We start from the raw sequence: 21,993 nt of genomic DNA, 5'->3' as shown, positions 1-21,993 counted from the left end.
ATCACACAGATGAAATGCACGGAAGGCAGAGAGCTTAAAAACTCTTTTTTTGTACAGGGTTTTCTTGGTGCAGAAAGAGCTTTCAGGCTCTTTGCCTTGCAGAACATTACCCAGGATGCTCTCACACAAGGCCCACTCAGTTCATGGTCCTAGAAAGATAAGAATGGGGGCAGTTCCAAAGAAGTGGTTCGAGTACAGTATATGTATTATTATTATTATTATTATTTTTGTAGATGCACACCACCCCTGGAACATGATCATACTGCGTAAACGTTGTTAAATAAATGAATAACTATTGTTGCATGGTATCTGTTGCAGAACCACCCATTCATTTGTCTGCCTTGACTCCTCTAGTGGCTTCAAAGGATCATACCACTTGGCTGCATATGAAGTAGTTGACCAAGTCCCACCAGGACTGTATGTTCTATGCAAGCAACCATTATTTAATGGGGAAGAAGACAAAAAAAAAATCTGCAATCTGGGTGTGTACATATTCTTGGTGGCATATTCTTCCCCTCCCCCAACTCTCCCCAGTTGTCTCCCCCATGCTGTCCAGAAAGAGAGAAAGTGTGTAATCTTCCATCACATCTTCTCATTTGTTTCCTCTGTCAATTTCAGCTTTCCCAATGCCTCATTTTTTAATTTATTTTTTGCATTCTTAAGTTCAGTTCTGCACCCTTCTGCAGTAACTTGCTATTTCTTAAAATAAAATAAAAAAATTCTTAAAATAACAAACATTTTAGGGCACTTTATGCAAATTTAAGCAACATTTGTTCACAACAGATTCCCCTCACCCCCAAGCTGGGCATGTTGCACAATTAATAATGTTACACATATGGAATGCTCTCCCCAGAGAAGCTCACTTGGTGCCTTCATTACATATCTTTAGGCAAAGGCATTTATCTTCCTTCAGGTCTTTGACTAATTGAATAATAAAGGTAAAGGTACCCCTGCCCATCAGGGCCGGTCGTGACCGACTCTAGGGTTGCGCGCTCATCTCGCTCAAGAGGCCGGGAGCCGGCGTTGTCCGAAGACACTTCTGGGTCGCGTGGCCAGCGTGACTAAGCTGCATCTGGCGAGCCAGCACCAGCGCTGCACACGGAAACGCCGTTTACCTTCCCGCTATAAAGCGGTACCTATTTATCTACTTGCACTTAGGGGTGCTTTTGAACTGCTAGGTAGGCAGGAGCTGGTACCGAATGACGGGAGCTCACCCTGCCGCGGGTATTCGAACCACCGACCTTTCGATCGGCAGGTCCTAGGCTATGTGGTTTAACCCACAACGCCACCCGTGTCCCTTAATTAAATAATAGTTTGCCTTTTAACCTGGGGTGGGGGGGGGTATTGTTTTTGTTTGTTATGGTTGTATGCATTTTTCTGTTTTTTATATTGTAAACCACCCTGTGATCCTCAAATGAAGGAAATTTAATTGATAAAAGATAATAATAAATAAGTTTCTGAGCACACTTGTAACTAAGCATGTTTGCTTGCTGATCAATCATATTCTTTGACATTAGCACACATAGCAACATGCTGTAAGAATTTTCATAGTACTTCAATCTGGGTTCAGGTGCAGTTTGCAAACTGAATCAGCCTTGATCACCCTCACTGGGGACCTGTATTGAGGGTGCAACTCTGTTTCCAACTCTATGATTCTATGCTTCCATTCTCTGTAGGAATGGAGAAGGAAGAAGGATTATCTCAGCAACTATCTGCAGTTCAACTTCAGCCTGGATTTTTAAAAAAATCTACAGGAATGTATGGGAAGATAGAAAAATTAATCAATTCAGAGCACGTAGACTAAGATCATAGAATCAATCATAGAACTGTAGAGCTGGAAGGAAACCTGAGGATAATTTAGTCCAATCCCCTGCAATGCAGGAATCTGCAGCGGTCCCATACAGGGATTGAACCTGCAACTTTGACGTTGCCAGTATCAACCTCTAAACAGCTGAACTATTTAGGCTAATGTTGTTTAGCCGTTTAGTCGTGTCTGACTTTTCATGACTCCATGGACCAGAGCACGCCAAGCACTCCTGTCTTCCACTGCCTCCCACAGTTTGGTCAAACTCATGCTGGTAGCTTCGAGAACGCTGTCCAACCATCTTGTCCTCTGCTGTCCCCTTCTCCTTGTGCCCTCAATCTTTCCCAACATCAGGGTCTTTTCCAGGGAGTCTTCTCTTCTCATATGGTGGCCAAAGTATTGGAACCTCAGCTTCAGGATCTGTCCTTCCAGTGAGCACTCAGGGCTGATTTCCTTAAGAATGGATAGGTTTGATCTTCTTGCAGTCCATGGGACTCTCAGGAGTCTCCTCCAGCACCATAATTCAAAAGCATCAATTCTTCTGGACCACAAAGCCTTCTTTGTGGTCCAGCTCTGACTTTCATACATCACTTTTGGGAAAACCATAGCTTTACTATACGGACCTTTGTTTGGCAAGGTGAAGTCGCTGCTTTTTAAGATGCTGTCTAGGTTTGTCATTGCATCTAGGCTAATAATTACCATTATTTTTGATGTGTGTTCCTGAAAATGCCACAGTAACTGGAGATAAGCCAGGAATAATTATTTCACTTCAACAATATTTTAGGAAATTGCTATAATGGATGAGGCAAGAAAGACTAGAGTAAACAGAAAGCTTTAATTCAACCTTCATTTGCTCAGCTACATTAGCAAAGACTAATTCCACCCTTGATTCTTTACTTCCAACAGGAATATATACACCAGAAGAAGCACAGAAACAAAGATTGAAGATGATGACCAGTTTCAACCTAACATCTTTGTCCCTTTCGTACAATGAAACTACTTTTTTCAACAACAGCAACAGTAATGATGACACAAAATCGATTGTGTATAATGAATTAGAACTATATATTTTGTTTGTATTAATAATTATAATTTGCATTTTGGGGTGCTGGGGGACTGGAAATGTCATCTGGTTGCTTGGCTTCCGTATTAAGAGGAGTCCTTTTACTGTGTACATCCTGAACCTCGCCATTGCTGACTTTGGCTTACTCACAGTTGAATTGATTATAGAAGTAATTTGGGCTGTAGGAGGTCTGAATGAGAGCCTTCTGCATGTGTTCCTTGGTGATGTTTTCCAAATCGTGTACAATGCCGGTCAGTTTCTGCTGACAGCTATCAGCCTTGACAGGTGTGTGTCTGTCCTGTTCCCATTTTGGTACCGATGCCACCGGCCGCCACATTTGCCCACCATTGTGTGTACCTTAATATGGGTGTTTTCTTTCGTTCTCCCTGGAATTCACTTCATTGTCTGCCTGACTTTTAAGGGAAAACAGGATCTCATAAAATACTATCAGTATACTTTTAATGGCCTCTTTTGCCTACCACTCATGACTTTCTCCACCCTGATCCTGTTTATCAAGGTCTGCTTTAAATCACAACAACGAAAGCGGGGGAAACTACTAATGGTTATCCTGCTTACTCTGTTCTTCTTCATCTTTTTTTCTTTTCCACTGAATGCCTATTACATGATCATTTATATTTTTCATTCACCAGCGCCCTATTCCTTACCTTATTGCTACTTAAACACTGCTCTGAACAGCAGTGTGAACCCTTTGATATATTTCCTGATTGGGAGACAGAAAAGAGGCAGGCCTAGGGAGAGCATGGAAGCCAGGCTCCAGAATGTTTTCAAAGAAGAAGAAAACTCTACAAAGTAAGTGGAGACCACCTCTGTTGAAATCCGCTTATGATGACTCCAAAGAATACAGGTTTTAGCTGTATCACTCTAGTTACGATAAGACACTATAGTTTCTACTTAGTTAGATATTTGCGTGTTCAGACCCAGAAACCTCCCCCCTAAATAAATTCACACATGACTCAAATTTTTGTTTTGTTTTTGGCAGAATTTAGGCCACAACTTTATTGATTACAGAAAGTGACCGGTTGCATAGGCTCTGGTTCAACTAGCTCCCTGCCATGCAGGGTTCCAGCATAGGTCAGCCAAGGGTGAACACCTGGATAAGTGGAAAGCTGGGAACAGGCTAACTCCGCCACCCAAATGTCCCCCTGGATTCAGGCACGGGCACAACCCCCTCTCAGGGGTTGAGCAAACCATTGAGTCCATGGATTCCTTTAATGGAATACCCTTCACAGAGGGATGGCGAGAGTGTTCTCCCATCCCTATCACCTGAATCAGAGCCTTTCCGCAACCTTACAAGTTGTGATGATTTGCTACACGGCAGGCGGAACCCAAATGGCAGCAGCCAATCAGCCAAGTGGGGAAAATTCCTGCCATGCCCCTGTCCCAATGGCAGATGACACACGATGGCATAGCAAAGTCAAGTGCAAAGTCCTAAAAGTAGGGAGAGGTGGGCGGCTGTTCCAATGTACGTGCAGAAAGAAGGAGCTCCGGGTCACGTGCATGGGCATAAATAGGTCCCTCGAACCATTTGGACTGTGTCCCATTGGCCAGATTGCACCCAGCTACGAGGGACCTACCAATCAGGTGTTATGGCTGACCAATCATACTCACCCACAACACAGGGTGCCGGTTTTCCAGGTTTCACCATAATATGTGCCCTCTTTAAGGGAGGACCTGATGTATCCCAAATCTGCTGACATTTCTTTCTTGTTCAAGGGTGGTGAGGTTTGGCTACCTACTGTAGGTCCAAACATGAAAAGTTCCACATATGAAAACTTATTTACTGTATTAAGGGCATTTATAGTTCACCTAATCATATATCAAAGGAGCAAAGAGAGCTAAGCAACCATTGGACCACATAGTTCTGTGTTGTAAAAAAAATGGTAAAGGACCCCTGGATTGTTAAGTCTAATCAAAGGCAACTATGGGGTTGTGGCGCTCATATCACTTTCAGGCCAAGGGAGCCGACGTTTGTCCACAGACAGCTTTCCAGGTCATATGGCCAGCATGACTAAACTGTTTCTGGTGTAACGGAGCACCGTGATGGAAACCAGAGTGCACGGAAACACCTCTGTTTACCTTCCCACCACAGCAGTACCTATTTATCTACTTGCACTGGTGTGGTTTCAAACTGCTAGGTTGGCAGGAGCTGTGACAGAACAATGGGAGCTCACCCCATCATGGGGATTCGAACCGCCAACCTTCAGTGTATTGTATACATTGACTGGCGGGGTGCAAATGTGAATGAAATATTGTGGGGGACCAGGCAAGCCCCACCCCATATTATCAATCACATGGCGCAGTGCACATCCGCAGTTTGAATGGAAATGCCCATCAACCTTGCGGGGGGCAAGTCCCCTCAAATCTTTTATTTTGGAGCTGGCACCTATGCTGACTGGCAGGAGTCTTTCACAGCCCTATCTGGAGATGCCAGGGACTGAACCTGTGATGCTCTGCAAGTCAGACAGATGTTCTAGCACTGAACTACATCCCTTCCCCTACACACAATATAGACAATACAATAATAATAATTCACCATAAAACCAAACAGAATCAAGAACATGCTATACTGGGCACATGCTCTTGGCTGTTAAATGCCAGGAAGTTTTGATCTATACAGATTAGATTTGAGTGTTTTCTGTGGTGACAACAGCATTTGATACAAAACCCATGCCATGAGAAAAATAACTACGGTATGTTTTTAAAAAAAGAACCTTCCCAAGGAGCCTTCTGAGTCATGTCAAAATCATTTTGATTCCCTTCAAGGGAAAGATACCAGATGTGAACTACACCTCTGGAAAAGCCCCCTGACAACCTAGGGACACACAGAAACCCTTTGAGAAATCTCTTCAATCGCATTTTGCGCTCTGTCTCCAAAGTTGCTTCTAGTTTTGCTCTTGCTTTTGGGTCCCGTTCCAAATATAATATGGCTTTTACTAGCATAGAGGTTCACATGTGACTGTCTTATAGACCGGCTCAGATCCAGATACAGGGATACAGAGTTTTACCCATGGTGGAAATGACTGGGAAGCTGTGGAAGGGAATCAGGGAGAGACAACAGAAGGTGCGAATGGCCGGAGATGTAAATAGTTGAGGCAGCCAAGTTTTGGATAACAGTGAGGAAGCCCAGAGAGGAAAGTGCCTCAGTAAACCATGCAGCAGATGATCATTGAGAGTTTGAACCATTTTTAAACTGAGGAGATGGAGAAGAATGGCAGGATATTTGTGCAAGGAGAAGCACCATGACTGACTAAACACAGGAAGAAAAATACAAGGAATAATGGAGTTGGGTGGGGGGACACTGCCAATTTTCCCTCCATTTTCCACTGATGCTGCTATGCAAACTCTGCCAACTCAGAAAATGTCAGTAACGGAGGGATATCTTTCCCACTTTCCAGTTTGCCGAACGGATTTTGTTATGATGATTCTTAGGTTGTAATCTTGTATGTATATATGTGAGTGGTGTTTTTTTTTTAATTAATGCATTTGTATTTAACAAAAGTAATAATCTTAATAACAGGGGAAATGTATAGTAGCATATTGCTTCATGAAATAAATCCAGTAGATTTAGGAATCCCAAAGTTTTAATGTTGGGAGCTGTTGATGTAAAAGATGCATGTTTACACATGTAATAAAATGCTGCCATATATCTTGAAATGGAATACCTTTAGCCAATCTTTTCAGGGCCTTAAAGTAGTATGTAATCTTCTCAGAAGGATTAGTCTTCCATACATTTCTTATGCAAGAGCATCACAAAAATCCTGTAGTTTTCCAATTTTGTACAACAGATTAATAATAATAATAATACAGAATAATAAATAATAATAAAACATTCAGTTACCAAGAAAAAATGTTTCAAGTTCTTTACACGCCGTGCTTTTATTATCTCCATCAAACACAGAGAGAAGCTCTATCTGTGGCACCATCTGAAATTGTACCTGTACAATATCTGATATCCTGGGTTTTGGGTTGTGTATCCATGATTCTGCTAAGCAGCTTAAGCATGGAAATGTAAAATCAAGGTATAACTAATATCGATAAAGGGATTTATCCTGATGAAGTTACTATAGCAGTGATCTACAGGTCAGGAGAAGAACGAAGACTTCTCTAGTGCCTCCTCCGTGTCTCTTCTGAAAAGTGGGTTAAATTTTATTTCAAATGTGGTCAGGGCTTTCTTTCCACCAGAATTTATTGGAACTCAGTTCTGGCACCTCGCAGGTGGGCGCCATTTCTATTATAAGAGAACAAGAGAGGCATTCATGGCGAGTTCTGGCACCTCTTTGTCTAGAAAAAATAGCACTGTGTGTGGCCTCTCACTAAGGACTATCTCCACTCTTATCCTGTTCATAAAACTATCTTTGAGAGGACAACAGAAGAGGCAGCCATTCTGCTTGTACTCTGTTTCTTCCTTAACTTAGCTTTCCCGTTAATTTTGTTTTTCTTAACTGATCATTTCTTCATTCAGCTCTTACACGTTTTTAGTTCTTATGCAGCTGTCTAAATATCATATTTCATCCACTGATGTGTTTCCTGTTTGGAAGAAAGATAAGGGGTTGATCTAAGCAGAACACATAGGTCATACTCCAGATTCTTTTGAAGGAGAAGGAAGATACAGAGGAGCTAGAGGTCCAGGAGCAAAACCTGGTATGATGTCTTCAAAGTAATCAGAAACTGCATTTCTCTTCTGATTATAGTGCATGCTCCTTTCAGCTTTTTCTTTCTTTCAAACAAATGTATTTACCATAAAGTGTATATGTCTGAAGAGCTTCAGAGATGTCCACTTATTTTATTTTTTCAACTGCTGAGTGATGTTTTTAGATTGTGATGCTTGCTCTATACTATGGTTATGCAGAAGAAGAAGAAGAAGAAGAAGAAGAAGAAGAAGAAGAAGAAGAAGAAGAAGAAGAAGAAGAAGAGTTGTTTGGATTTGATATCCCGCCTTTCACTCCCTTTAAGGGGTCTCAAAGCGGCTAACATTCTCCTTTCCCTTCCTCCCCCACAACAAACACTCTGTGAGCAGTAAGAATGGCTATCTGGAGATCCTGTAATGTGATTCATGATGTAATATGAATTATATGATTCATGCATGAAAGAGATTGTCTTATTACGATATTATTGTTTTAATGCAACAATTAGTTGGGATAAGAATGAGAGTTTAGAGAAAGGTAAACTTCCTGAATCGAAGAACAAAGTACTGCAAAAGCAATATTAATTGTGAAACTCAACAGCGATCCAACTTGACTGTCATCCTGTAGACCCGTCTGTTTCTTGATTAATGATTTCAAATGTTTATATTAATATCAGTACTGCATAAATGTATTCATCTGGATCAAACAGACTTTTCACTGAAAGCATTTGTGGTAGAGCACTATTAATAAAGCATGTTAAAAGCACCTGATACCAGACTTTCAGGTGTCAAAGGCCAGGATAAAGAGGTGCAGGATCTGTACATGGTAAAATGTGCATAATGAAGGTACCACATGCATCTGTGTAGGGAGGGAATATCACAACTTAGTGTGTGCAACACAGAAGTTATCTCTCCTTGCACTCAGCCCCTGAACTTCTGTGGGTGGTGAAAGTAGACAGCAACAAAACTTAGTCAGATGACTGGTCCATCTTGCTCAATATTGTCTATACTGACTGTTAGCGGCTTGCCCAGATTTTTAAAAATTGCTTTTATTAAGATTTCTTTGGCTAACAAAAATATATGCGGCACCTCTGCTTTCAGTTCATAGAGTCCTTTCAATGGGAGACACTAATGTTATAGGCCGTATGAAGATGGGAGAGAAGAGAGGCATGGGGGGGGGAAGAAGGGGGTAGAAAGCTTTCATTATTTGACATAATGTATGTGCAAGGTTTGTGTCACCGTCGTGTGGGCAGATTTCCCCCCCCCCATTCATTTATTAGTTTTTGTTGGCAGTGAGAGACGTTGTGGGGAGCCCAGAGCATGGTTGCTTGCCTTCAGCTGACTGCAGTAAGTTTTGTTGGCATGGGGGGGGGGGGAGATTCCCAATATAGAACCCTACTACATTGTCAACCAAGTGTGCCGCATAATCCTATAGGACTAGACAAAACAATGGGCGCACATGGAGACAGACACAATTGAAGATACTCCCATCACTGCTTGGTATTCTCCCAGCCCTACCTGAAAATTCTAAGACTGAACCTGGAACCTTTGCATGCTCTAAGGAACCAAGTCCATGTTATTATGGTGTGTGTGTGTTTCTGCCAACTCAAGTATATGATCATGTTACATTTGGCATGCAACACACTTGTGAGAGGGGAGTCTTGTGTGAAGTTCTGAATATCTCAAACCTGTCTGTTCTCATCTGTGATCAAACGATTGGTTGGAAGTAGGATGTTTGAGGCTTGAAATCCTTCAGTCTTCTTTCATCCCAGATGTAGGGTATATAAAATTGGGCAAGATCATAAAGCAGCTGCTTGCAGGGATAGAATTACAGCAATGTGAGTGTGTAATCAGGAACTGGTGTTTTAACAAGGCAGCAAGAAAGCTTTTGCAGTATCATTTGGAATCCTTTTAAAGCAGCAATTTTAATGGGCTGGCACTGATGAATGAAATCTTTCCTTCCTGCTTTTTTCTCCTTCTCTGTGCTGCCTCCGCCTCTCTCTCTTTCTCTTTCGTTACACTTCTCTTCAAAAGCAACATTTGCTGAAAAGCCCTGATCTCTCCTTTGTCCTGATCTCTCCTTCAGTCTGTTTTGGCTTCCATTATGTCCACAGCTCAATTCTTAAGGTATGTATATGTGCGAGTCTGTGAATGTGGGAACATAGGAAAGCTGCTTTATACTAAGTTAAACTTATTACTCCATCTAGTTGCATGTCGAGGTCCCCAAGGCCACCCCAGTAACTCACACATCACACAGAAATTTTTGTTTAAGGTTTTTGGCATAATTTTGGCCACAGCTTTATTAAAATACAAAAAATGTGAGTGGTTGCTTAGGCATTGGTTGCAACTATCTGTCTCCCCATGGGGGACAGACTGACATTCCGCATGCCTGTGAAAGTCAGTAAAGGGGAATACACTTGGGGATAGTGATGGAGCAGGGAACCTGCCCTCCCCAATGCAACCAGGAGCTCACTGCTATGGCCCGAGCCCCCTTGACAGAGTGAACAAGCAATAGTTAGCCCCTGATTCCTTTAACGGAATCCCTTGCAGCAGCAGCATTAGAGGGGCAGGCACAGCCAATCCATGCCCTTCAACCAAGCAAACCATAAACCAATGCCTAACCACAACCTTACAAGTTGTGACGATTTGCTACGCAGTAGGCAAAAACCAAATGGCCCCAGCCAATCAGCCAGATGGACAAAATTCCTACCGGGCCCCTGCCCCAAGAGCAGACGACACCATGACAGGCATAGCAAGCAGTGGCGTAGTGTGGGGGGTGCAGGGGGGCCTGGCCGCACCGTGCACAACATCTGGGGGCTAGGGTTAGGGGGCGCAAATCCATGGGTTAGGGGGCGCAAATTACTTGCTGACAACCCACGCTACGCCACTGATAGCAAGGTCAAAGCGAACAACCCTAAATATGGGGGGGGCAGGCAATCTGATGCACGGGCGAAAAGAGGAAGCCCTCGTGCAAGGAGTTTTAGCATTTCTGGCTGTCAATCAACAAATGGCAACATTAACTTCATCCCAACAACAAGGCAAGCCCAATCGCATCAGTGGTCAACGATCAATTAGCCCGCCCCACAACTTTGGAGTGTCCTGGCGGCCCCCACCGCAACATGTGCTCTCCATGAAGGAGAACACGCTTTATCCTGCATCACAGGGGATTGGATTACATGGGCCTTGGGATCCATTCCAACTCTACCACTCTATGGTTCTAGTTCAGTGCTGTTAACACTGATTGACAGGAGTACTCCAGGATTTCTGGCAACAGCCTTTTACAGCTCTGCCTGAAGATGCAACAGATTGAAAAGCTCCATTATCATCGCTGATTCAGTACAGAATCTGACTATTAATGCAACATGCCACTAAGCTTGAAACATCTGCAAGTACAAGCTGCAAATATCTTCTGAGGCTTTGCTATGTTACAACCAAAACAATTTGAAGCGCACACAGGGGATTGCTGATGCATCCCGGGAAAGAAAGTTAACCCTAACCTCGCTGTGATGGGATGATTAGCTGCTTGTGCGTAAAAGCTTAGTCCCTCAGAGCTTGGGCCTGGTTGTTAAAGCTCTGTCTATAGCGGAGCCCCTTAAACATTACTCCCTCAATCGCTGGCAGAATCTGACAGTGGGCGTTTGCGGAATCTCTTCCAACATAAAAGCTCCTTAACGGAAACGCGTCTTCGGAATTCTCGGCGCGACAGTTTCCGGCGAGGAGTGGGTGTACTTATAGGAGGTTCTGAAACTTCTCCACTGTTTTCGCTGGAAGTCTCCCTGAGCCATCCCTCCGACTCACTTTCCCTTGGAGCTGCCTCTCTCCCCCTGCTGGTTCCCTCCTCTGCTGCCGAGTCTCTCCTAGCCTCCGTGAGCCCTTCCACCACCTGCCTTCCCGATGGCAGTTCCCTGACACTTGCCTTCTTTTTTTTTATTTTTGAAACACCAGCTAACCTCGCCCTTTTTTTTTTTTTTGAAACACCAGCTAATAGATTTGCACATTTTATCAATTACCTGCCCCACCCTTGCTGAACCAACATGATAGTCTATCTGATGTTCTCTGCTCAGTGCTGAGTGCTGACATCTGGATCGGCAACTTGTTTTGAAAACAGAGAAGAAATACTGGCTCAGACCTTAGAATTCTAAGAGAGCAAACATCTGTGATTGGAATTAAGGTAGGACATTCTTCCTCTTCTTTGAGGCCACATTACATTCTCCCTTCCTCCACACCCCATCTTAAAGACAAAAGCTTTGGGCTTAATTAACCTCTTCACCTCCATCCAGAATGTAGGGAAATTACGGTATTTCCAAATGCCTTTGGAGGAAGGAAGGAGTTTGGATTTGATATCCCGCCTTTCACTCCCCTTCAGGAGTCTCAAAGCGGCTAACAATCTCCTTTCCCTTCCTCCCCCACAACAAACACTCTGCGAGGTGAGTGGGGCTGAGAGACTTCAGAGAAGTGTGACTGGCCCAAGGTCACCCAGCAGCTGCATGTGGAGGAGCGGAGACTCGAACCCGGTTCCCCAGATTACGTGACTACCGCTCTTAACCACTACACCACACTGGCTCACACTTTGCTCATATCCATCTCTTCCTTTCCAAATTGCCTTCTCTGCTGTCGTCATTTAAACAGTGTGTTCCTCTGATATTTCCCCATGGATCAAAGTCACGGCAGGATGGTGACTGTCACCCTTGCAGTCCCCATGTTTTCCCCAGTGATATTGCTGTGTTTGGGTATTTTTTGAAGGGACATCTTGAGATGGATGGGGCACTCCCATTCCAGTTCAACTTTGTGCAGTTGATTAAGTGCAAAAAAAAGAGCTGGCTTTCGGGTTACAAGTATAGAACTAGGATACTATTAAAGGGAGAAAATTCACTGCTTACAGAGGAAAAAAACTGAACTCTACTAGAACCAGAATATTATGAAATGCAAACAAGCAAAAACAACACACACACTTCTTAAGAGGGTGAAAAGAAAACTAATTTTTACTATTTGAAAGGAGACATTGACAGCAAGAGTGAAACTGTCACCTATCACTGCATGATTTCTGTTTCAGAACCTTCCATTCATTCACCTATCTTGCCTCCTTTACTGCCCTGGCTGGCCACATTCATAGTAGGCCAGCAAGTCCAACAGGGTTAGCTTCATGTCCTCTGCAATCAATGGGGTAGAAAAATGAAACAATGGAAAGTGGTAGGATAACTTTATTGTCTGTATGTGTCTTTCTGAAAATGCAACTTTAACTGGAGAAGGTATAATAAGAAGCATTGTTGGGTTGAAATAAGCGACAGACGAGTAGCAGGTGTCAGCCATGTATTAAGCCATGTATGTGGTCAGCCATGTGTTAAGAACAGGACAGAATTGTTTGTATGAACTAACTATGAACTGAACATCCTAGGAATATTTCAGCTTGGAGTGGTTTGTGCAGAAACATGTGCAGAAACAAATAAGGTAAAAGGTAAAGGTACCCCTGCCCGTACGGGCCAGTCTTGACAGACTCTGGGGTTGTGCGCCCATCTCACTTAAGAGGCCAGGGGCCAGCGCTGTCCGGAGACACTTCCGGGTCACGTGGCCAGCGTGACATCGCTGCTCTGGCGAGCCAGAGCCGCACACGGAAACGCCGTTTACCTTCCCGCTGGTAAGCGGTCCCTATTTATCTACTTGCACCCGGAGCTGCTTTCGAACTGCTAGGTTGGCAGGCGCTGGGACCGAGCAGCGGGAGCGCGCCCCGCCGCAGGGATTCGAACCGCCGACCTTTCGATCGGCAAGTCCTAGGCGCTGAGGCTTCACCCTAAGAGTGGTTTCTCAGACTGAAGCAAGAAAGACTAGACTGAAAAGGTTTGTTCACCTTGTTAGCAAAAGGCTAACGTGACCTTTTCTCGCACTTCTCCCAGCAGGAATCTCTACACCAGACGAAACACAAAAGCCAAAGTTGAACACAATGGCGAGTTTCAGCCCAACGCTCCTGTACGCTTTGGATGCTGGAGAGAAATATTATGGAACATCCAATGCAAGTGTTTTTTCCAACAACAGCCACAGTAATGATGACCCAGAATTTATATATAGGACAGTAACAATGTATATAGTGTGTGTATCGATTATTATAGTTTGCATTTTGGGATGCTTGGGGAATGGAACTGTCATCTGGCTGCTTGGATTCCGTATTCAGAGGACCCCCTTCACCACATACATCCTGAACCTCGCCATTGCAGACTTTGGTTTACTCGCTGTTGACTTTATTTTAGAAATACGCTGGCTTCAAAACCGTAAACAGGATGAAGGCATCGTGTTTGAATTCTTCGAAGATATTTTCCAATCCGTGTACAACACTGGTCAGTTTCTGCTGACAGCCATCAGCATCGACAGGTGTGTTTGTATCCTGTTCCCCCTTTGGTATCGATGCCACCGGCCGCCACATTTGTCTACCATTTTGTGTGCCTTGATATGGATATTTTCTTTCATTTTCCCTGGAATTCACTTCATTCTCTTCCTGACTGCTAAGAAGGAACACAAGTATATAAGGCGCTACCAATATATTGTGAACGGCTTCATTTGCCTCCCACTCATGACTTTCTCCACTTTGATCCTTTTTATCAAGTTCTGCTTTAAAACACAACGGATAAGGCGGAGAAAGCTAATCACGGTTATCCTGCTTACACTCCTCTTCTTTCTTTCTTTTTCTTTCCCAATGAATGCCTTTTACATAAGCCATTATATTTTTGAGTCGCCAACTTTGTGTCGCATACAATATGGCTACTTGTGTGCCACTTTGAACAGCAGCGTTAACCCTTTGATCTACTTCCTGGTTGGGAGACCAAAGAGAGGCAAACCTAGGAGGAGCATGAAAGTCATACTTCAGAATGTTTTCAAAGAGGAAGAAAGCCATCCAGATGAAGTGGCACCCTCTGCTGAAACTAAGTTATGATGGCTCCAAAAGATTTATCAATCATGCAATCGCACATTCTTAGCCCCTGTGCTCAAGATTCACCTTCCATTTCTTCAAAGAATATGGTATGATTTGCAGTGACCTACATTGAGCTTGCCTCTTCAAGATGGTTCCCACTTGCCTCTGCAGGAATTGGGGCTATACCATGAAACCAGCTGAGAGAGGAACCGAGGAACGGGGCAGGGGATAGATAAGTAGAGGTGCACCTCCTTCTTTCACACATCTCCCCCTCCTATTCTCCACCCTTTTATTGTTCCTGCTCTCAACCTCATCCCCATGCATCCTCCTCCCCTCTTTGTTGTAAGCCCCTTAGCACCCCAATTTTCACATTCACCCCTTTCCCCTCCACCATCTTCCTTCCCCCCCTCTAGTCTCCATTTCACAGAGATCAACCCATTTCTGTGCCGAATGCAGAAAGAGGAAATTTGAGAGAAGCTGGAGAGAAGAAGAGGAACTCTTAGGATGTGCTCCATCCTGCTCATAGAGTGCACATCCTGCTCACAGAGTGCACATAGAGGAACATAAATAAGAGGTTGAGGGCCTCTATAGCAGCATCCAGATACAGGATTTAAAAGGAAAAAAGAAACAACAGCCCATAACTGCAATACCTCAAGGACCACCTCTCCCCATATGAACCAACCGGGACCCTGAAATCATAATCAGGTCCTTCTTTGTTTACCGCCCCCTTGAGCAGTCCAGAGAGTGGCAACATGAAAACGAACCTTTTCTGTGATGGCTCCCCACTTGTTGAATCTTCTCCCCAGGAATCATCAGGTCCCCAGAGGGAGGGATCATTCTTCTTTTCCCAGACCTTTGACTAGTTAAACAATCTATGGCCTTTTAAATTGTGTATGTAGGGGGGTATCGTTTTGTGTGTCATTATCTTATGTATTTTTTGTGTTTTTATACTTTAAACTACCCTGTGATACTCAGATGAAGGTTGGCAAACAAACAAGCCTTCCCCTCTTCTTATTGCATGGCCTCCTTTGCAAAGCACACCAGTATCATGTTCAACCTCTTCTTTCCTCCTTTTTTCAACTCTCCCTTGCACACAGACCTGCCTCGTTTCCATACACCCTCCTCTGTCCTATTCTGAAGCACCATTTGCATGTGCACTCACTGCTGGGATATAGTAATTTATCTTTAGGATGAATGGACTATTGAGAACAAGTCAGTCTCTTAGCTTATTCAGTTAGAGTGTTAAATGGTGTTTGATGGACGTTGTACTTATATAGGTATCTGCTTGCTAATAAAATAGCTATTCAAAATTACTGACTCCACTGTTCTGTTTTTACTTCTGATGTCTCTTGGGGCGTTTGAGCTCCATTTAGCGTGGGAAGCTGGCAGGAAACTTTTTGAGTTGGCAGATAGGCAAGCCTTGAGCTGGACTACCTTCTCCTGCTCTGTGACTTTCAGGCATGTGAGCCGCTGCTGAGCAGCTTGGTCGAAAGGACAATGTGGGACTTAGGCAGCACACATGCCACAGAGCTAACCACTTGGTAGCTGGTTTGTCTTGGGCCTCCTCCGCCCTCCTGTGGGCAGTTGGTTATCAGTTGCCTCCTTTTGTGCCAAGAGTGTTGCAGGTTAGGACTCCACGGTCATCTCTGTCTCAGATTTGAGTGAGTGCATCAGCCACCTGCCCTTCCCCATTAGGTCTGCTGGTGGCCATGATATTTTAGACCAACTTTGGCTATAGAGCCCGGTGGCAGCCATTTTAGAGGAGGCTTGGCTTCAGCACACTGAGCTTGCCCTTGAATATTTCACTGATCAAAATAGGAACGTTCGATTCAATAATAATAATCAGCGCTTTTTTCTGGGGGGATGCAGGGGGATGCATACCCCTAAACATTTTGTGAATCTTTGTACTTTTGTCCATTTACTGTATTTATTTTTCTTGATTTGAACTGTAAAATGGTGATTTCCTTGAATCAAAATGAGAGCACCCCTAAACATTTTTTTAAGAAAAAAGCACTAATAATAATAATAATAATGCCCCACACATCTGACAGTGCAGCTTCCAACATATATAAAACATAAATAATTAATTATTATTTTTTAATACACTGCCCTTCCTATACAGGGCTTCCTTCAGAAGTCTTCTAAAGGTTGTATAGTTACTTATTTCCATGCCTTGGGGATCTCATAACTCCATGCCCTCCAATATTTATCTAATGGAAATAGGGACGTCCTAAGGAAAAGTGGGACATTCTGGGATCAAATCAGAAACTGGGACGTCATCTGTAAACCTAGGATTGTCCCTGGAAAATAGGGACACTTGGAGGGTCTGTCTGAGGGCATTGGCCTGGTGACCATTTTGAGCAGCAGACTTGGTGAAATATTATTCAGGCCATGATAAACCCATGACCTATGGCTGGTTAGGTCTTGTGGACTTTGTACTAGCACCAGACAGTAGCCTTAGCCAGTACCTGGTTTATTCTTAATAGTTGACTTTTGGGTGGTTGTTGGCACAGAACCTACTTTGGCTGGGGTAAGAAGATAGCCTTGCCATTGACCCAGCAGGGGTTTGTTTGCCCTAATAGATATGGGATTTCTTAATCATAGTCAGTTCCCTCACCTACAACTCTTCTGTGCAGGTTTACGTCTAACATTTAATGAAATGGACCTTATCCAACCCAGCCATTTGTCTCTCTGTATATATTTCAGCCTTCGACCACACTAGAATGTTTACCTTCTAAAAGAGTTAGCTTGGCAATTTGTGGTTAAAATGTTATGGCACATTTCATAGAATCATAGAACTGTAAAGTTGAAAGGAACCCCAAAGGTCATCTGGTCCAGCCCCCTGCAATGCAGGAATCTCAGCTAATGATTGCTGCATCTCAGCATTTCTCAAATCTCAGCATTTGCCCAATATGTCTTCTTGGGGTCTGGCAAAGGGCATGACATAGAAACAGTTCGCTCTAAATCCACTTCTCCCTCCCTTAGGCACATGCAAAAATTGGCTAAAGAAGAAATTGCATGTTTACTGGAGTAAAGTTCACTTGAGCTATTGATCTCGCAGTGTCCAGTACTAAAGTTCATCTGACAGTTGATTGTCCGGAATCCAAATGTCAAATTTTACTATCAGTTGTGACCCTGGAAACACTTGTAAGTATAAAGTGCATAAATCACCTGAGGTTTTTGTAAGTTATAAAGGAACACACACTCACAGGAGATTCTTGAAGTATCAGGGAGCAAAAGACAATCCATGGCTAAGTTGGCCACCAACTAATGGATTTGCACTTGTTAACAGGATTTCCGTTATCTGCCCCACACTTGCTGAACAAACAACTCTTCCATTCGACATTCTCTGCTCAAAATGTGTGCTGACTTCTGGATGAGTATTTTATTTTGAACACAGAGAAGAGATATCAACTGATATCCTAGAGGCATCAGAGAACATCTCAAACCTTGTGAGCAAACATCTGTGGTTGGAATAAGGTAGGAAATGTTTTGTAGAGGTTCTTTTCCTGATGGCACAATTTTCTCATCTCAGAGATCACTTTCCATTCTTTTTCTCCACTCCCCTTCTCAAAGCCAGTATTTCCTCTAAAGCTTTTGGCTTGACCTCTTCATCTTTATCCTAAACAAAATAAATCTATGTGCCTTTACCCAAAATCAAATTAATTATTGTTTTAATTGTTGAGATCTGCAGGTCCAGCTTAAAAGTCTTATCGCCTTACCCAAAACTCTCCAATCACCGTACTTGGGGTAAGGTGGTAAAGTCTTAATTTTTTAAAATGCAGGACGCTTTTGCAAATGCTGTCTATTAGAAAGTGTTTGTTGTCATTTGCCCAGCTTTTATTTCCTTTCTAACCTTTCCAAATTAATTCTTCTCCCATCCTTAAAAAAAGAAAAAGAAATCCAGAACATTTTGCATTTTTAAAATATATTTTTATTCTGTTCTCATTGCTAAGAATTATTACTATCAGCAGCAGAAGCATTAGAATTTGCTAACAACATACAAACAACACAAAGCAGCCAGCTTGGAAAGTTTAGCCTAGTTTAGTGACTGACTCTGGGGTTGCGCACCCATCTCGCTTAAGAGGCCAGGGGCCAGCGCTGTCCGAAGACACTTCCGGGTCATGTACTGGGGTTATATATATTCTTACTAATTAGTGAGCCAGCCAGCCAAAGCTTGTGGGCATATTACCCAGCCTTGAATACTACTTTTCTTTCCCCTACTCTCACTGCTTCTGCTGGCAATCTGGCCCCTTCTTGACATGGTCTCTCTGTTGACTCCAATGAATGTGTTAAAGGTAAAGGGACCCCTGACCGTTAGGTCCAGTTGCAGAAAACTCTGGGGTTGCAGCACCCATCTCACTTTACTGGCTGAGGGAGCCAGTGTACAGCTTCTGGGTCATATGGCCAGCATGACTAAGCCACTTCTGGCAAACCAGAGCAGCGCACAGGAACCTATTTATCAATTTGCACTTTGACGTGCTTTCAAACTGCTAGGTTGGCAGGAGCAGGGACCGAGCAACAGGAGCTCACCCCTTCGGGGGGATTGGAACCACTGACCTTCTGATCGGCAAGCACTAGGCGCTGTGGTTTCGACCACAGCACCACCTGCGTCCCAATGAACGTGTTACTTTTTATCAATCCCACTTTTTCCCCATGTCTTCCAGCAGGACTATCCACACCAGACGATACACAAAAGCAAAGGTTGAGCACAATGGCCATCTTCAGCCCAACATCCCTGTCCCCTTTGAATGCTGGAGAGAAATATTATGCAGCCTTCAACGCAAGTGCTTACCCCAACAGTAGCCACAGTAATGATGATCCAGAATTTGTATACAAGACAGTAACAATGTATATAGTGTGTGTATCAATAATTATAGTGTGCATTTTGGGATGTTTGGGGAATGGAATTGTCATCTGGCTGCTTGGATTCCGTATTAAGAGGACCCCCTTCACCACGTACATCTTGAACCTCGCCGTTGCAGACTTTGGTTTACTTGCTGTGGACCTTATTCTAGAAATACGCTGGCTTCAGAATCGCAAACAGGATGAGGGTGTTGCGTTTGAATTCTTCGAAGATATTTTCCAATTCATGTACAACGCGGGTCAGTTTCTGCTGACGGCCATCAGCATTGACAGGTGTGTGTCTGTACTTTTCCCAGTTTGGTATGGCTGCCACCGACCACCACGTTTGTCCATTGTTTTGTGTGCCTTTATATGGGTGCTTTCTTTCTTTCTCCCTGGAACACATTTCATTCTCTACCTGGCTCTTAAAGAGTATCATGGTTCCGTAAGACTCTACCAGTACATTGAGAATGGCTTCTTTTGTCTCCCACTAATAACTGTCTCCACATTGATCTTGTTCATCAAGGTCTGCTTTAAAACACAACAGCAGAAGCGGGGCAAGCTCATTATAGTCATCCTCCTTACTCTTTTCTTCTTTATCTTTCTTTCTTTTCCACTGAATGCCTTTTACATTGGCCATTATGTTTTCCATATTCCAACTTTGCATCGATTGCAATATGGCTACTTGTGCGCCACTCTGAACAGCAGTGTTAACCCTTTGCTCTATTTTGTGTTTGGGAGACGAAAGAGAGGCGGGCAAGTGAAGGGCATAAAAGCCATACTCCAAAATATTTTCAAGGAAGAAGAAAACCCTACAGAGGAAGTGGAGACCTGTGCTTTAAGTCCCTTGTGATGGCTTTGAAAGAGTACAACTTATAGCTACACCACTCTGGTTACTATAAGTTGTTCTAGCTCCTACCAAGTAAACAAGTGTATATTTGTATTCCACTGCTGAGATTAAGTTTTGATGGCTCCAAAAGATTTATAATCCTAGTTTCTTTGAAGCATACCTGTGTAATTTTGGTTTCCATTACCAGTACTTTTCTTGACCTGTATTCAGTGTGGGCTATTGATTCCAGGATGTGTTTAGAATTTCAGCAGGTGGGTGTACTAGATGAACTTGGAAGCTCTTAATTATTCTAAGTCTTGTAGAGTTATGAAGCAAAGCATGCTATACCATCAAAACCATGTCTCTCTGTTTTACAACTAGTTACCAGAATCATGAATGTACAAAAACCCTTCATCTATATTTGATATACTGTAATCTTGTATGTATAATCACCCCTTGCATTGCTTTGTAAGCCACCGTTTCTAATACAAGTTTGCATCTAGCTGTAACATGCCTACACTTGTTTGCATTGCTGTTGTAAAATGCTGTCATGGACTGGGTGGGGGCAGAGAAGTGGTGGGAGGCACCAGCTGAAAACCCCCAGGGAAGAAGACTCAGAGCCAGGGGATTGGTGGTGGGACAACGATGAGTGGTGAGAGGGAGGAGACTGGGAGGATGAGGAGGAGGAGGAGGTGGTGGTGGTGGTATTGGAAGCTGAAGAAGTAACAGGGTTTAGTGAGCAGGAAGAGGCTGCGACAGAGAGAAGTCCAGAATCTGGGTGGGGGGAAAGGAAGGAGGGAAAGGATTTGGAAAGAGTCTTCTCCCCACCCTACATTCCCACTCTCGGTCTCTCACACACAGAGCTGCAGGGAGAACTGTTCTAAAGCCTAGACAATAAAATGACTGGCAGGCTAGGAGCATCAATGGTACCCCTTGGATATTTCACCCAGGGCAAAAGTCCTGGCGTAAACCTCCCCCCCCCCACCAGCTATGGCTCTGCATTGGTGGAAGGCAACATCAGAGCACTATTAATCAAACACACTGAGAGCACTTTGCATGAGACTCTTTGCTTCACCCTGACTAAAAGTAAACACAGAGAACTTCGAGGTGATGTCATGCAATTGCAGCTGGACATATCAGATGCTTTTTCTGCCCCTGACCCCAACTCACATGCAACTGGTGCACACGAGGGGAGCAAGATTTAACCTACCTCTTCCCCAAAGCTTCTTGCCAGCAGCGTTTATTTAGCAATAGCTTTTAGGAGCCGGATAAGGAATGCCTCACCAGCATGCAAAGGCATGGGGATGCCAGGAAAACCTCCTTACTCTCCTTCAGGATGAAGCCTGGGATAAGGGGTATGCACTTCTGCTATGCCAACTAAATATGGTATAAGTAAAGGTAAAGGAAGAGACGCGGGTGGTGCTGTGGGTTAAACCACAGAGCCTAGGACTTGCTGATCAGAAGGTCGGTGGTTCGAATCCCCACGATGGGGTGAGCTCCAGTTGCTCTGTCCCTGCTCCCGCCCACCTAGCAGGTTGAAAGCACATCAAAGTGCAAGTAGATATATAGGAACTGCTCCAGCAGGAAGGTAAACAGCGTTTCCGTGTGCTGCTCTGGTTTGCCAGAAGCGGCTTAGTCATGCTGGCCACATGACCCGGAAGCTGTACACTGGCTCCCTCGGCCAGTAAAGCGAGATGAGCGCCGCAACCCCAGAGTCGGTCACGACTGGACCTAATGGTCAGGGGTCACCTTACCTTTAAAGGTAAAGGACCCCTGGATGGTTAAGTTCAGCCAAAGGTGACTATGGGGTGTGGTGCTCATCTCGCTTTCAGGCTGAGGGAGCCAGCATTTATCCACAGATGGCTTTCTGGGTCATGCAGCCAGCAAGACTAAACCACTTCTGGTG

At 43.9% G+C, this 21,993-nt stretch overlaps 3 protein-coding genes across 5 annotated transcripts; all 3 read left to right on the top strand.

The window, feature by feature from the left end:
• Positions 1-2,754: 2,754 nt before the first annotated feature.
• Positions 2,755-3,681, top strand: LOC310849248 (mas-related G-protein coupled receptor member H-like; the record flags this gene model as incomplete). The annotated part of the gene is made up of 1 exon (XM_083749402.1): positions 2,755-3,681. The coding sequence occupies one exon, from the start codon at positions 2,755-2,757 to the stop codon at positions 3,679-3,681; it is 927 nt and encodes a 308-aa protein (XP_083605528.1).
• Positions 3,682-7,503: 3,822 nt separating this feature from the next.
• LOC310849232 (mas-related G-protein coupled receptor member H-like) lies at positions 7,504-20,596 on the top strand. 3 transcript variants are annotated; one of them, XM_083749376.1, is made up of 3 exons: positions 7,504-7,529; positions 17,706-17,893; positions 19,081-20,596. In XM_083749376.1, the coding sequence occupies exon 3, from the start codon at positions 19,128-19,130 to the stop codon at positions 20,109-20,111; it is 984 nt and encodes a 327-aa protein (XP_083605502.1). In that variant the 5' UTR covers positions 7,504-7,529; positions 17,706-17,893; positions 19,081-19,127; the 3' UTR covers positions 20,112-20,596. The 3 variants fall into 3 exon arrangements, with proteins under 3 accessions (XP_083605502.1, XP_083605501.1, XP_083605503.1); XM_083749375.1 differs by lacking the exon at positions 7,504-7,529 and adding an exon at positions 17,484-17,560; XM_083749377.1 differs by lacking the exon at positions 7,504-7,529 and having other exon boundaries at positions 17,612-17,893; positions 19,084-20,596.
• LOC310849233 (mas-related G-protein coupled receptor member H-like) lies at positions 11,522-14,954 on the top strand. The gene is made up of 2 exons (XM_083749378.1): positions 11,522-11,683; positions 13,407-14,954. The coding sequence occupies exon 2, from the start codon at positions 13,451-13,453 to the stop codon at positions 14,432-14,434; it is 984 nt and encodes a 327-aa protein (XP_083605504.1). The 5' UTR covers positions 11,522-11,683; positions 13,407-13,450; the 3' UTR covers positions 14,435-14,954.
• Positions 20,597-21,993: the final 1,397 nt, after the last annotated feature.

The sequence above is a fragment of the Podarcis gaigeae genome (genome assembly GCF_964106915.1).
Source record: "Podarcis gaigeae genome assembly, chromosome: 7".
Lineage (NCBI taxonomy): Eukaryota > Metazoa > Chordata > Lepidosauria > Squamata > Lacertidae > Podarcis > Podarcis gaigeae.
This window is presented reverse-complemented; position numbering and strand designations above follow the sequence as displayed.

Excerpts from the sequence above, each read along its gene's own strand:
- LOC310849232 (XM_083749376.1), top strand. The coding sequence starts at position 19,128 with ATGGCCATCTTCAGCCCAACATCCCTGTCCCCTTTGAATGCTGGAGAG.
- LOC310849233 (XM_083749378.1), top strand. The coding sequence starts at position 13,451 with ATGGCGAGTTTCAGCCCAACGCTCCTGTACGCTTTGGATGCTGGAGAG.